This window comes from Gavia stellata, chromosome 12 (assembly GCF_030936135.1).
Source record: "Gavia stellata isolate bGavSte3 chromosome 12, bGavSte3.hap2, whole genome shotgun sequence".
Lineage (NCBI taxonomy): Eukaryota > Metazoa > Chordata > Aves > Gaviiformes > Gaviidae > Gavia > Gavia stellata.
In genome coordinates, this window is record NC_082605.1 from 11,377,146 (window position 1) to 11,393,118 (window position 15,973).

A 15,973-nucleotide genomic window follows, 5' to 3' on the forward strand; every position below is an offset into this window, starting at 1 on the left:
GTTTTTAAATGTAGGTACAACTATGAAACAGACATGCATGCTTTTCAGGCAGTCGTATTTGTTTTATTACAACTTTTGTAACTGTTAGTATTTTCATATCTGGACATCTTAAAAGGAATTTTAGATTTACAACTTCAAAAGACACTTACAGAATTATTTAAGTCTTGATGACAGCTACTCTACTGCACTGTATACAACTTCGTTGCCCACCTTCCATGTCCCGTTCTACATAGCTCCAAACAAGCAACAATCTGAGATGGATGTTCACATTCAAGCTGCAGGAAAGGTCAGTATATGGAAAAAGAATAAGTGATAACTTGCAGTTCAACTATTTCAGGAATCAAGAAGAGCATACACAGAACTATACATTTTATCATTTTATTAGGAATAATTCCAAGTGGGTTATGAAGAAACTAATCCATTGAGTTTGATGAATTTTCCAAAATTTCTTTACGAAGATATGTTCACCAACAAACAGTAAAACTTCAGCAGAACTAATATACACTGGGCAAAAATAGTCAGGCTGATACCAAAAAGCAACATGCAACATAAAAAAAAAAAGATACAATATAAAGGAAGACAATCTGCTGAATATTAAAAACAACCTCAACATGAGCTCTTCGCAACCAGCACAGAACTATTCTACCCATCAAATCCAATTCACACAAAGGCAAGTTGGGCTGACAGAACCCAAGGATTAATAAAATGTTCCTCAGTGCAGTAGATTTGTATAGTGTTTTAGAGCATTTCCTTGGCTGGAACAAGCAGTATTAGGAATTCTTTTTGGCAAGGGAGAGAAATAAATACATACGGAATGCTACATTTTTAAATCAGCAGACTGTCTGAGGAATGAAACAGGGCATCAGTAAACTAAAAGTAGCAGGGAAAAAAAAAAATTAAAACATTAATTTATTGGGGCTCAAAAGAGTATTCAAAACAGATCTTGAAGATGTCACAATAACTATATTCAGGCATTTAGGCTAACAAGGGGAATAAAATCAGAAGATACACTTTTTCCAAGTTAAGGAGATTTTTACCCAAGCATATTGCTACCTTTGCAACATGTAGCTCGGTAAACAATAATTGGCAACAAAATAAGTTGAAACGCTGTAATATCCTGCCCAAATATCAGTTCCAGATACTGTAATAACCAAGATGCAAACTAATTTTGTTGTAACAAGCCTAGACCACTTATATCAAACATGTCCCTGGTGAAAGAGTCATCCAGTTTGAGTTAGCGTTTTGAGAGTTCGTTTGACAGCCAGTCAAGTCCCTCATACAGACCAGTTCCTTGCGTAGCACAGGTAGCCTGGACATACCACTGTTAAAGCAGAACACAGACAAAGATTAAATGTAAATACTGACAAAATGCAAGTGAAGTTATCACAGTACATGACACTCAGACTTACGCTCAAATAGTGTTCTGTAAACACTGGTTTGTGCCATAACTAGAGTCAATATTGAGCAGATGGTATTTTTCTAAGTTTTATAAAGCATATATAAAGTAGATGGGATTCAGACATTAACCAAAACCTCAGTGTTGGCCTACCAAATGCTAGAACACCATTTAGCGCATCAAGAAACAAATACAGAACTTGCATTTGGTTCGTATGCTGAAAACTAGCTTCTTGTTTTTGAAAGACTGCTCTTCATAAAATGGACATGGAATTATCTAAATTAACAGATCTCTAAAACATCTTCTATGGATATGATCTTAGTGTATCAACATACAGACATTAAGCAAGTATTACAGAAGGATACGTCTCAAAAGGCTTGTGCCGATGGACTCTAACGTTTCGGGAGCTACTTCATTTCCTCCCATCTTTGTAGTGGTGAGAATGCAGAATGCATTTTCTCCCCCAGAATAACAAGTATTGGGAAAACAGAAAAGCCCATCACATACTTTGTCAAACATGTTTGACAGCTGTATTTCAGTGACAGACTGGAATATTTGTGTTTTTCCAGGAAAAGGTGAGAGATGAAACACCTGCAACAGCTGTACACACTGGATTATACTTCTACATCACTTATTTTGAAAAAGGACCTTAAACTATGCACTACAGAGTTTAATAGCAGGTACATGCATCTTTCTGTAGAAAGAGGTGAAAACTTCCCTTTCATCTAAGCAGAGATTATGTTTATGATGTATGGTAAGGGAAGACAAGAGTTCAGCAACCAGGAAGTTTAGCACTTACAGTTCTGTTACGCAGAGACTGAAGACCTAGTTTATCTGTCATTTCACTGATTGCCATGGCATTTGGCAGATCTTGTTTGTTCGCAAACAGAAGCAGCACTGCATCTCGCAGCTCATCCTCCTGAAGCTAAGAGGAAAAATGGTCATGTTATTAAATTAGCTCAGTTAAGTACTTCAGTTACTTCAACAAGCGCTAAAGAAACCTAAATACTGATTTAAGGGTTAGAAACGTTTTCATTCTTGCTCCTGAAGTTACTAGTAAGTACTGAGTGAAATTTAACTAGTACCCAACAGAACAACTCCTACAACTAAGGAAATATTCTTTCAATAGGCAGATTAAATTTACCAGCAACTTGCTGCTGAAATTCTTAGCACAAATTTATTTTTCCAAAATTATTTCTTAATCTGCTGCATTTCTACTAAGGTTTTATGAAGGAAAGAGAAGTTCTGACACATTAGTAGCTCTTGAGCTAAAGCTCTCCACAGAGTTGTGGTTACAACTCAGTGCACTATGTGGCCCAGAATTACCAGGTGAATATAATATGCACTGTACAAACTGCCTAAAATTTTAAAATCCTAAATCTCTTAGGGCAGCTGACACACGCAAAACTATGACCTAAATATAACAATCATATTTCAGAAGGTTATAGACATTTACCATTTTCTGCAGCTCTTCTGCTGCTTCCTGGATTCTCTCTCTGTCATTGCTGTCTACCACAAAAATGAGGCCCTGTAAGAAGTTAAGCAGTTTTGAAAAGCCGATGTAAACATGCAGCACTATTTTAACAAACAAAAAATTCATACTGAGTATTGTGACTGTCCCCTCTCTTAGGTAAGCAAATTGGACAGAAATTTCTGTTTAAGCAATGCGTCTGTCTGAACAAGTATATAATAAGTTTGAACTGCAAAATAAAGCTAGGCCTTCTAAATCAAAAAAAGTTAAACACCACAAATGTCAGTTTATAGATTAGTGTGGGATTCATTAGTTTGGAGGAAAAAAAGGACAGATGTCAGGAAAATTTCAGAAGCTAACTCTCCCCCCTTCCTTTTCACTCACTGTATCATGTTAAATGCAGCAAGAGAATCACAAGTGCTTCACCATCTTATGTTTCACTGAAAAAACTCACACCCTTTGAAGTAAGGTCTGAATTTGTTTAAAAAAGTTTGTACCAAACAGTATTTCTAATAGCATCTCTTATTAAAGTGTCCTCCATACACACTCTACTCACTCCTAAAATTTCAGTCTAAACCCACTACATTTTATCATTCTCTTTAAGAAAACAGAAGCATCTTTTAAAAATATTTAGTAACAGGGTTGTATAAGGAACTGAAATTAAGTATTATTCTATTCACAACAGTACTTTGCTAGCTCCTTTTTGTCAGTCCAGACTTCTCCATTTTTCTGCACCAATCACATGCATTACACTGCACAGAAGTTTCTTGGAAACAATTCTATATTCAACACAGCAAAAAAAACCAAAAACAAAAAAACCACAATCCCAAAGTCTCCTGATACCAATAAGCAACTTACCTTATTACCTGTGAACCAAAGGAAAGAATCACACTTATGTCACCACAAATGACAGCAGTCACATCAATACGAAGCAGACACTTTCTAATCAATCGGTAACAAGATCTTTTATGATATTTTTAGATACTCAGCGTACTAAGTACACTGATACAGCACACTAAAAGCTGTATATTTTAAGGCTGATTAGAAAAACCGATTATGTAGAAGGTGTTTAGACAATAACATTTTTATGTATAAGCCAATGCCAGTTCAAACAGATCAAAGCATGGATACAGCAGAGTTGAAGATTTCCTCACAAACAAACCAGCTGCTCTGGCACATTACAGAACACTGGTAGATCCTACAGGAATTCATCCCTGTGAGGCTACACTCATGACTAGACTTGAAGCTTTCGGGGTAACAAAACAGCTTCAACTGGAAGAAAAATCTGGGTATCGTTTAGAGTTTGCAGGGAGTAGTGAGGAGCCTTTCTAAAGGAAGGGACAGAATACAACTTTCCATGTATAATGAGACTTTACAAAACAGGTCTTTAACAATTGCCAACTCAGAACTCTTACCTGTGTGTTTTGGAAATAATGCCTCCAAAGAGGTCTAATTTTATCTTGACCACCAACATCCCAAACTGTGAAACAAATGTTTTTATATTCTACCGTTTCCACATTAAAACCTAAAATAATAGAGTCAAACAGTTAGAAATAGTTCATGCTAAAGTGTAAATCTAATCATGTTAAAGACAGTGACTTCCTAAGTTATATTTCCCCCAAACATATATAAAATGGCTTATCAGAACTGAATTGATAGGATCAAGAGAAAATTGACTGAAGGAAAAAAAAAATTAATCAGTAAAATCCAAGTACACTACCTTTGGTTCAGCAAGTCTTTCAGCCACAAACTGCTAGAGGTTCATGGGTGTTTGGGGGAAGTACTGCTACTTAATTGGTTCCTATACTCCTGAGCATCTGCTACTGGCCACTGTCAGGACACAGGATTATGGTCTGGATGTATCTTTGGTCTGACACAGTTATGTTATAGCAGTACCAGAAAGCCCATGTTTGTCTTGATTCTTATACTAACAGCAAAGATAGCAAATCCCTACACTCTTCAGAAGCCTGTCTGTACAACACAAATTTAGAGTAACGAGAAAGACGACATGAGAATTGGTTTTCTTACCAATAGTGGGAATTGTGGTGACAATTTCTCCTAGTTTCAGTTTATAAAGAATAGTTGTCTTACCAGCAGCATCCAAACCAACTAGAATAAACAGAAAATTTTATTTAGTTTGCAATATTAACTAGAACCTGCTAATTTTAAACTTTTAAGTCATTGTTGATATACTGTTGTGTGTTTCTCCCCATCTCTTCTACCCAGCACTGAGAGAGAGAACACGCAATGAAGAAAACAAGCTCAATAACACACTTCCATCCACAACCTACAGGCTCACAAGTTTCTAGTCACCTTCCTTAGCATTTGTGTTACTTAATTTTTGTCATTCACTTTGAAAGTTTCTTCTGTGTAAGTCAGGATGGTTTTAAATGCCTAGCAACAATCTACTAGCAGCACATAGTTTCTAACCGATCACATGTTTGCCACTCTGCACTCAAGTTGGGGAAGGTCTCATTTACCCAACTTTCAGCTAAGGCCAGTTTCAGATGCACCTGAACCAACAGGAGTTGGCACTATCAACGGAAGACACTTCAGTCTCCCTCATTCCAGACTCTTTTGTCCCTTTGCTAAAACATTTCTTTTGCATTGACAAAACCACATACATTAGGAAACTCCTGTTGTCCCTCTGCATATACCCTAAGGGCTGTAACTCTTCTTCAGGATATCACTTCTATTCATTGAGATCCACTAGGATGCTTTCATTAGGAGTCTCCACTTTTTATCTTGACAGAAGGCCTTCTGCACTGAAATTTGCTCTTCTGTTTCTACAACAAAACTCAAGCTTGCTGTTTTTCAAGGTAAGCTATGTGGTAAATATGTGATCCTTAAAATAAACAAACAAGAACCTCAAAGACATTTTTTGAGAAGCATCACCAACATCACAGGCATAAGCTGTAGTTGTCTAAAACTGCTTGTGCAACTGCTTATTGTTAGGCATTTCAGAACACATAACAGCAACTCAAAATACAATCCTTTACATGAGAATCCAATGCCTAGCACATAAACACCTAAATAAACAGTAGGTACTAAACATTTACCAGAGCAACAGTTCAAATAAAATGTCTATTTGTGAAACTTTAAATAGTCAAAATTTTGCCCAAACAAAAATAATCCCCCATCAAATAATTAAATACTTGCACAAGAAACCAAACGTTATCCTTGTTTGATAACCTTCTTAAGTGTTCTGAGTTAATTTCCTACTTGATGCCTGCGATATATTAAGCTTTAAGTGGTTTGATGACTTGACTATTAATAATACAACTGTTTCCTTAGTGTTGCAATAAAATGAAATTTGAAATTACCTACTTATTCAGAATGAAACCAAACTCTTAAAAAGCCTTCTCCTTCTCAAAGACACAAACTGCTGTTACAGCAAACTAAAAAACCTATCTATAATTGTCCTATACTCTGATACTGTGAACAGGATTACACATGCCAACGCAGTTTCTTTGGTACTGTCATTCCGTGTTAAGAAAAAAAAGTTGTTCTTATTGTTAATGTCATGAAAAAAGAGGGGGGAAAAATATCTACCATCAAACCCAAAGCTCCTTGAGGGGTAATAAACTCTCAAAATGCTCAAATTAAAATGTAAGAGTTTTAAGTTTGCTATTTTCTAAGTGTTGGTCTCTTTTAGAACCACAGGCAAGCATGAACAAAAAAAGACATGGTGCAGCAGAAGTTTCACAAGAACTTGCAAGTCATGAAACTTGTAGATGTTAGCATTTTCTCTACACCAATAAAGTGTCAGGTAGCCTTGGAAAACCCTTTAGGCGAACTCTGAAACCCTCAAATACTCCATCTATGCTGAAAACCAATGTTTTTAATAGCACAATGCTTGAAACTCAACACTATTCTCACACAGCTCAGCTTCAAGGGAGCATTTGTAGGATGCCTAGATCTTTACAAGAAAGAGATAATGTATGTACATGATATATATGTGATAGTTTCCAGTAAATTAACATTAAGACCATTCAGTGAATCACCAATTAAAGCTACACATACTCAGAAACTCTTCTCCCACCCCCATAAAAAACTTCAAACAATTATCAGTAGAAACACTGGCAAGATTTGTTAAAATTAGCCACGAAAGAAAGATGGCATTATCTACACAAATGGTTTTAGTGTGCTTAGGTGTTATATTAAAGATACAGATAAAGACAAAGAAAAAGAAAAAAGCTAATCTCATTTCAAAGAATATACACAGGGTATCGAGAACCATTTGAAGATAGGACTCTGAGCTAAGAAATTAGAAACTAGTCAAGAATTTTAAACTATTTCCTAACTTTAAGAAATTATTGCCCCAGTTACCCACTTTGCTCTTGTGCCAGGGCCCACCACCACCTCAATGGCGTTGGCAGAAGGCTACATTAGCTATGTAAGCACAAAGCCCAGAAACTTTGCTTAAATCCACTGTTACCCACAATTCTAATTAAGCTGTTCGACTTTGCCCTGAGGCAGGCTGAGTTGCGGATACATGTTTCCTTCTTATGACCGCACACTTGAGACAGCAGCTTTTAACTGAGGGAAAGCAACTCCTCCAAATCACCATGACCCTATTTGAAAAAAACTGCCTCTTTTAGCCAAATTGCAAATGTTATGAAGTCTAAACAAGCAATAGTCATGAAAAGCATAGCCTCCATTCATACTTCTTAATCCAATTTGCCATTTACCACCCTTTCTAGAACAAGAAAATTCAGAGCACCAAATCACATTTAATCTTTTGAGCTGCTAAGAAGTGTAACTATTGCTTTTAGTAGTCCAAGAATAAACACATGTTTACATTTGCACTGGAACACTAAATGTAAATCTATGAGCTACTTCCATGTCATGAAGTTTTAGTTGATTTAACTATCAAGATTAAAACCTAAGTCTGAAATCCCCAAATAATGTAAAGTATATTTCTGATTTTACATCTTCACTCTGATTCTACTGTGTGACCAACCATCGACAAGACCAAGGTGTAAGAATCTCAGTGTAGGGTATGACGGGCAGCACTTTGATCACTGGTGGCTGAATATCAAGCTGCCTCACTTATCATACCACAGAACTTCATGTAAACTATAGACGCAGAAAAATTGAGAATTGACTTTAAATGGAATCCCCATCAACACCAATAGATTTTGGTTGTCAGATTGGGATTTCTGAAATTTACTATAGAATACAGCGTGTTGCTGCTTCCAACATAAATGTTCCCCATAATCAGAGAAAGAAAAAAAAAAAGCTTCTACTGTATTTAACTGATTCATGACATTCTTGCTACAAACAAAAGCCAGCTTAAAAAAATAAAATTAACAAATCCCAATTAATTTACTACAGGTTTGTATTCCTTCACTTTTCTTTTACCCAGACAACAGTTCTCTCAAAACTTGTCTTATTTATACTTTACATACTATTCCTCTTTCAGGTTTAGTTTCAATGGGGTAAGTCTTTGGGGGACATGAAGGGGTCATTCTCAATACAGCTTCTCAAGAAAACACAGGCACTCAAAAAAAACCCCAACAGCATGCAAACCAACAGTGGTTAAAAAGCCCGAATAAAATACAAGTTAAATGGTTTTGTGCTGTACGGTGACAAAATTCCTGAAGAATCTGACAATTTTTTTCCCCCAATGTATTTAATAATCACCTTTGTATTCGAAGCTCCTGAGCAGCTATTATCTCAGTTAACATTTGCACAACTACACCAAGACACAGAACACTAAATTAAGATACCGAAAGCTACACAATGAGTCAATTAACTTCTTTTTTAAGTACAAGAAACTATGAGTGAAGAGTTTTACAGACAGGTACATGTAGGATTAGGACTCAGTTTTTCCACTCTAATGCCCCCGTTGCCTAGTCTAACTTTAAGTCATTCAATCCTATCCTACAGTTATTTCTTTTCCCTCATGTTACTTCCATCTATAAAGACAACACAGGGAATTATTTTACATTGATTTCCTCAGAATCATGTTAACATAGTATTTCGGAAGAACACTTAATTATACAAGTGCAGCTTTTTAAAAACAAAATTTCAATAACAGTATACCATTAAATGTCCACTTTTTACCATAAATGTAGTTTGAGAATATAAAAGATAGTGTGTCATGTTTGCTGTTGGTAATGGTACCTGATGAGAAATATTCAAATTCCACAGAACTCAGTAACACAAAGTCTATCTTAAGAGCTAAATTAATTCTACTTTATCTTGAATTCTGTAGAAACAGAATAAAGCTGTGAAAGGGAAGTTTGATCATCTGTTCATTATCAACTCACCCATGTAATACTTTCCCCTAAATATTTCTCCATGAACACCTTACCCCATAAAGTTACTTCACTGGTATACTACTTAAATGCCTAGCCTTGTGCAATTCATTTTCAAATCATAAATTTAAAACTATCATCTTGAGGAAAAGTTTAATTCAGTCCCGGTATTCGTTCACACATCTCTCCTCAAACTGCTGATACATAACGTAGAACACTATGAAGAGCTTCTTTTCCATGTTACAGGTATAAACAAATTATGTGATCTCCCATATAACATATTCTGCTTCTAAATATTCAATTTAGGTCCTATGACACACTCTCATCACAACATAGCAAAAGTTTTACCCCCTTATACTATGTAACAAATAAGGTGCAGTCTCATGCTCTGATCCGGTCCTGTATTTGACTACAACCCATGCCTTAAAATAAGAATTATTTAAAAAAATTAAAAAGATGCAGTTGAACCAACTGCTAGAAAGGGCAGCTCCTTAACTCATATCTAACCTAAATTTGATCTAACTACCTACCAATGAAGAAACTAAAGTCTTGCAAGCTGTTTTGATCTGTATGACAGTGCTTTCCTGTTTTCATTATTTTGCAGAATGCAACAGAACTACAAATACCACAGACTATCTCATCCTACAGTCAAGCTCATTTGAAGATTTAACTTCATTCATTTAGAGTCATATGAAGAGTCTGGCTGCTAGGGAGACAGTCAAATCACTTCCTTGAAACCAACAGATGCACCAAGTTGTCTCAAAGACAAAAATTACTCAGGTTATTTTGAAATGGATGAGAGTCTCTAATTTCAAGCAGCGAAGACACAATAAAAATTACTATGCATGTAATAAAGAACTCTGTCATCACAAAATGCATGGAGAACATGGAAAATTATAATTAAAAAAAGCTGCATTTTGCGTCTGCTGTGCATACCCAGTGTTAAGGATGAGTAGTGCGCCAAGAAGTTTCACAGTTAGGACCCAGTCCCACTGCTGGCTATACTGAAATGAGCACTTCATATAATTTCTTAGGACAAGCTTCTTCAGTCTATGGCCGTGAGTCAAGTTGCATTCACTTTGGGAATAACATTTGATAAAAATTTGGGAGTTAAAATTTGCTTGTACATAAAGCTTGGGGGGTGGGTAGGTGGGTAGAAGAAGGCAGGGAAGAGTTGAAGGGGAGGAGGAAATACCGAATGCAGTACGCGCTTGCTTTGACCTTTTGAACCATCTTAAAGCGAGAATCTTCAAGAGCTGCTGGCTTCAACTCTTACACAGTCTCTGTCAAGAGAACCACATTCTAATTCCAAATAAATAATTATGGGCAGACAGTAAAACTAAGTGAGCACTGGAAAAGCAACCTACAGGGTTTTATAGTTCTGTACGTGGGGTACAGGAGAATTAAAGTGCACAGATGCTTTACCGAAACATCCTTTCCCAAGAGTCAAGAGATACAGACACCTTGGTTACCGAAAATCGGCCATTATACAGCAATTTCTTCAGCTCTTGGTGTTAAACACACCAGGCTTTGTCACATCCTGTGCGAAGTGCCACACTGCTCGGGCAGGAGCGGCGTCCCCAGGCCGAGAGCACAACGGCACCGGCAGCGCGGGGAAAAGCAGGGCGCAACCCTCGCTCGCCTCCTGGGAAAAGGGACACCCTCCTCGGCCCTACGTACGCTCCCCAGCAGGCGGGCACCGGCTTCGCCTACTGCAATTTGATCTTTGTTCTAGGTTTTGCTCCGGCTCAACGCAAGCGGAAACGCAGGTGCCAGGAGAAGGGGCTGAACCCCAGCACGCCCCGCTGCAAACCCCGGGGAAAGCGGGGCTCTGTCTCTCGTCGTCCAACGCAGCCGCGACCCCCGACAGCGGGATTGGGGAGGGCGCAAGAGACGAAAAAACAAGTCCACGGCGGAGGAAAAGGAAGGGCAGACATATCCCCATCCCCACCCCCTTCCCCCAGCGCTCCTTCACTTTCCAACGGCCCCGCGAGCCCTGAAGAAAAGGGGTAGCGGTGTCCCGTCCCCCACGCCCCCCCCCCCCCCCCGCGCCGGGAGCCCGCGACCCCCTCCCGCCAGTCTCCCCTCCCCCACCGCCAGCGGGACGCGTCCGTGAGGGAGCGGGCGGGCCTGGCGTCGGCCGCGGCCGGGCAGGGCGCAAGGGCTGCGGCGGCGAGGCTCCGGGGGGCGGCAGAGGCGGGGCGGCAGCGTGCCGCTGTCGGCCCTTACCCATGAGGATGCGCATCTGCTTCTTGCCGAAGAGGCGCGAGAAGAGCGAGGAGATGGTGAGGCCCATGGCGGCTCCGGCGCGGGGCTGGGCGGCGGCGCAGGGAGCGGGAGGAGTGCGGCGAGGAGGAAGGGAGGGGGAGCGCGGCCCGGCTGCTGTCTGCGCTCACGGATCCCTCCGCGAGCGAGGAGGCAGGCGACTGGGCTGCAGGGCTCGCCCGGAGGCGCCGACTTATCAGGCGGAGGCGGCAGCAACGACAGCGGCAGCCGCTGCTCTGTGACCGGGGAACCTCGCTCGCTCCTTCTCTGCCACGTCACGCTCGCCACGGCCGCCCCGGCTCCAACGCGGACAAAATCACGTCACGCTCGCCACATCCCCCGGTCGCGGCACCACCCTCCGCCACACGTCCGGAGCGCCCAACGGCGGCGGGGACTCCTCCTCCCACAAAGCGCTGCGCCCGCTCCGCGCCCCGCTCGCTCTAACCGCTGCCGCTAGCGCCTGACGGGGGATGTAGTTGCAGGCTTGCGTCCCGCCTCGCCGCAGCTTCCGGCCGCCCCGGGCAAGGCCGAGCGCGGCATGCCGGGAAACGTAGTCCGCCGGGCAGCTCCTCGGGCTGAGGCCGAGGCCCAGCTGCCCCGCGCCAGCGGCCGGCCCCCAGCACCGCCCGGCCGGGCCAGAGCGCCTCTGCCGGGGGCACGCGTGCCCCTAGCTCACCTCACCCCCCACCCTCCTAACTGACCTCACTGCAGCCCGTGCTCCCGCTGTGCTCAGGCTGAGGCGCGGCAGCCACCAGGCTCTCCTCTCCAAGGGCCGAAGGACAGGTGAGAGCGAGACAAGCGAGACAATCCTCAGAGAGGCCCCTGCTAGTAGCAACAGAGCCAGGTAATTAAAAAAAAAGGACACACCCCCCCCCAAAGCTCTATCTCAGAAACACTGATTACTGCAGGATCGTTTTCTTACATTGTTGCTATCACCTGGACCCTCTCCAGAGTCCCGGAGGCTGGAGAGTCAAGGCAAAACAGCGTGATTATGGCACCAGAACAGCACGCGGTTTCTTGGCCAGGAAGCAGCAGACAGATACAGGGCAGTAATATGGGAATAAAACTGAAACAAGCCACGGTTTATTAGAAAAACACCATTTTTTTAAGAGGTATGTTTGATTTCATAACTAGCTGTAACAGCTTCTTTCACAGCTACTGTAAAACCCCCATAGTATGGTGATAATTAAATTTGGGGCAACATAAGATGAGCTGTATTTAATAATTAAGTGACTGAGCCCTCTATCCCAAGGAAGGATTGGTGCAATCAAAAACCCTACAAATTTTCAAGGGAGTCATAGCCTACCTCTGCTAATTAGAAACTATGTCAGTAAACAATAGCTAACATTTTTCAAACAGAAGCTATTTACTTATCCTCCAGTAAAGAAAAACATCTTTAATGGTCTGTATCAAAAGACAGTTCTGAAACAGATCCTAACAACAGGCTACTGTGAGTGAGACTCAACTTAGGCTGTTCTTGTGTGTCATGTTGAAAGTCTTGCTTGAGTTTTAAACTATGTTCTTCTGAACAAAACATCTGTTTTAAGATTGAAAGTGGCATTTTAATAAAGTTTCAAATATGACTTATTTTAACTTCATCTAGTTAGTGCCTAAGATGTTAATATGATCCTGATCAACTCTCTTCAGAGCACTCAGTATTTATACTTTTTTTTGGCCATGAAAGTTAAGCTTCCCTGAACTTAGCTGAGGATAAGTGTACTACAAAGTATCTGAAGGACTCTTGAAGTAAGTTACTTTCTAGACCTCCAAGCTGGCATATTCTTACTACAGCTAGGTCATTAATAGATACCTTTCATTACTTCAGTTGTTTGAGTACAACCTAACAAACATTTGCTTTAGAAGTGATTGTCAATAATCAGCATTTCACTATTAATGCAAGTGGTTGCTCTGTATAATCGTACATAACTATTATCGCAAGATACTTTTGATACATTCTCCTCTATTCAGATCATGGATGTTAACACTGTTAAAGGACTAGCTGCACCTTTACCATATTTGACTGCACTTTATGTCATGTTTTGGTTCTTGGCATTATTTTTATGTTGTTTAAAATAAACTTGAGAAGTCCCAAAGCTTATGCATGTCCCATTTACTCTGCTGCTACACTAACTGAGGCAGTCTTAACTACTTCTGATGACCCAATGGGGGCCCTTTAGCATTTCCTTACTGAAGAGCTGCTACTTCTTTTCTAGGACCCTTTATAATCATCCATGTATTCTCCAACACTTAGGGACTTTTTCTCATCCTGGTCGAAACAATGTGCCTGTACATATGTCTATATAGATATATTTTTTTTTTTAATGTCAGATGAAGACTGAGGTAAAGCTACTGAACAAAGTAGTTTTCTGCAGTGTCCTTTAGCTGTCAAGCCTCAGATGGCTGAGGGTTAGCACAAGCTCTTTACCTATATTTTAAGCACACTGAGTTTAAAACAAAACAAAAACAGAAAATGGGTGGGAAAATTCCAGCTCAGCAAGTTGTCAACTACTTTCTGCAGCTGATACAATTTCTCTGCTGCAACACTGAATGGTTGAAGCATCCCTAGTCAAAATATGCATGCTCAGTGTAAAAGGACTGCAGGAAGACAGGACAAGATTAGAAACCTGCAATGAGGAAAGACTATTCCTGCTTTAGTGACTACATTTTGCCTAGACTTGTAGTTGTAGGTTAAGGTCCTTTTGAACCACAATTACTAAAAGCATTACAAGTCACTGACGAAGACAGCAACCAACCTAGTACAACTTTTCTTTTTGCCTTTCTTTTGAATAAGATTCTAATTCTGTTTAAGCATCTAGTTATTCAGGGATTTAAACTAATACCAACTCCATTAAAGAAACCTGAACTGAGCTTCACTTGCAGTCTACTTCCCACTACCGTGTTTCTCAAGGGCCTCTCAGATGTGTACAGGAAATAGACTGAAGACTGGATAAATTTTGCTTGGAAGCCAGTCCCTGCCATTTGCTTTCTTGAGGATCCTGCAGCTCTATCATATTGCAATCATGATGCATGATCAAACTACAACACCACTCAATCACATCCAGTATTTCTGGTCACCTATGGGGTACAGCTTCATCAAGTCAGATTAAGTACCAGTCTAGACAAGCTGCTGAACAGCTTTGCTTACACAGGAGAGGGGAAAAGCAAACAAACAAACAAACCACACCCATCATCTAAGTCACATAACTTCCAAAGGAAAAAAATAAAAATCAAACCCTTTATTTCCTTTTACAAAAATACATATTTGCAGTCATGTGATAGTTATTGTAGTTGTTACCAGTTTACATTGTTCCAAGAAACTACACAGTCCTCCAGGTTAAATATTTAAGATAATTTAGTATAAGAATGGCCACTTTAATTTCTGGATTAGAAATGCTATTCATCAGGGTGTGCAAAAAAAATTTACGAGTTAGAATTAATGCTGAAGTGGTGTAGTTTGAGTAACATAATAGAAACATTCAACTTTTGGTCATGAGTAATTGTATACAAAGCATAACAGTATTAAAATACATATTTTCATAAAAATACCATTGTGACACTTTGTATCTAAATAAGGCATTTTTAGAAAGATGGTATGAAATATTTATCATACAAAAGCATATTCTTATAGCAGGATTATGTAGTAAGTTTTAAAAAATTGTATCCAAGCACTTAAAAGCAGAGGTTTTTTTTTTTTTTATAACTGTGATCCACTTGTCATAGAAGTGCTATGCTGTGTGTACACTATAGCATTAAGTTTATTCTACTTGAAACTGGTCGAAGTACAACACTGCATGTGGAGCAGCTGAGTTCTCATACACCACTGAAACTTGTTCAAGATGATGAACATCGCATGCTTGTTGCTTAATATGCAAGAGGAAATTATTCGTTATGCATGTCTGCTATATGCATATACCAAGAATAATTTCATGCTACAATCTTTTCTTGCCACAATTTGACCTTTCCATAGGGTTTTTTCAGCTGAAGCCAACGTCTTCTCTCTCCAGTGCCATTACCTCCTCAAACACCCTACTGGTAAGTAAAAAAAAATAAAATTATAACAGGAGCTGACTGCTATGATCTCCAACTGAAATAGATTGATATCAGTTAACTCTACTGAAATAACCGATTTTAAAATCCATATTAGAACACCATTGTGTTTATTTCCTGCAATGAATACTACTTATTTACATTTACACTAGTAATCCACTTTACATCCTCAATGTCAGCAGTTTAAAACCACCAATTAGTATACAATTACTTTATATTTAAGGCATGTAAGTAAGAGCACCCTAATTAACTGACATTGAATGGAAAAGACTTCTCTTCAGGAAATTTTTGTCAGCTGCCTTCTCTTCTTTAAAGATGCTAAATTAATATGGTTTTGGAAAGACAGTAAGAAGGAGAAAGGAAGAAAGTTAAGAACCGATCTGATTATTTCAGCTGCCTCTGGAACAATTTTGAAAGCAATGATTTATCAGTAATACCTCATCTATAATGTATTCTGACCAAGTCACATAATATGCCAGTTGGGCTTATCACTAGATGAAAACTAAAAAAAAAAAAAAAAAAGAAGAAAAG

General features: G+C 39.6%; 1 protein-coding gene and 1 long non-coding RNA gene across 4 annotated transcripts; one reads left to right on the forward strand and one right to left on the reverse strand.

The window, feature by feature from the left end:
• Nucleotides 1-364: 364 nt before the first annotated feature.
• ARF4 (ADP ribosylation factor 4) lies at nt 365-11,498 on the reverse strand. 3 transcript variants are annotated; one of them, XM_059823014.1, is made up of 6 exons: nt 11,360-11,498; nt 4,896-4,976; nt 4,283-4,392; nt 2,853-2,924; nt 2,196-2,321; nt 365-1,321 (listed from the first exon to the last, which is right to left on the reverse strand). In XM_059823014.1, exons 1-6 carry the CDS (start codon nt 11,424-11,426, stop codon nt 1,235-1,237), a joined length of 543 nt encoding a protein of 180 aa, XP_059678997.1. In that variant the 5' UTR covers nt 11,427-11,498; the 3' UTR covers nt 365-1,234. The 3 variants fall into 3 exon arrangements, with proteins under 3 accessions (XP_059678997.1, XP_059678998.1, XP_059679000.1); XM_059823015.1 differs by having other exon boundaries at nt 2,196-2,315; nt 2,847-2,924; XM_059823017.1 differs by lacking the exon at nt 4,283-4,392 and having other exon boundaries at nt 4,876-4,976.
• Nucleotides 11,499-12,467: 969 nt separating this feature from the next.
• On the forward strand, nt 12,468-15,972 carry LOC132317852 (uncharacterized). The gene is made up of 2 exons (XR_009484244.1): nt 12,468-12,507; nt 15,363-15,972. It is a non-coding gene; the product is annotated as an uncharacterized LOC132317852 (long non-coding RNA).
• The last annotated feature ends 1 nt before the right edge of the window (nt 15,973 follows it).

Bases quoted from the DNA above. Each gene is read 5' to 3' on its own strand.
- ARF4 (XM_059823014.1), bottom strand. From the start codon at position 11,426: ATGGGCCTCACCATCTCCTCGCTCTTCTCGCGCCTCTTCGGCAAGAAG. The intron at 4,393-4,895 runs GTAAGAAAACCA...CTATTATTTTAG, and splicing joins CACCACAATTCCCACTATTG to GTTTTAATGTGGAAACGGTA. The intron at 1,322-2,195 runs GTAAGTGCTAAA...CTGCTTTAACAG, and splicing joins AGTCTCTGCGTAACAGAACT to TGGTATGTCCAGGCTACCTG.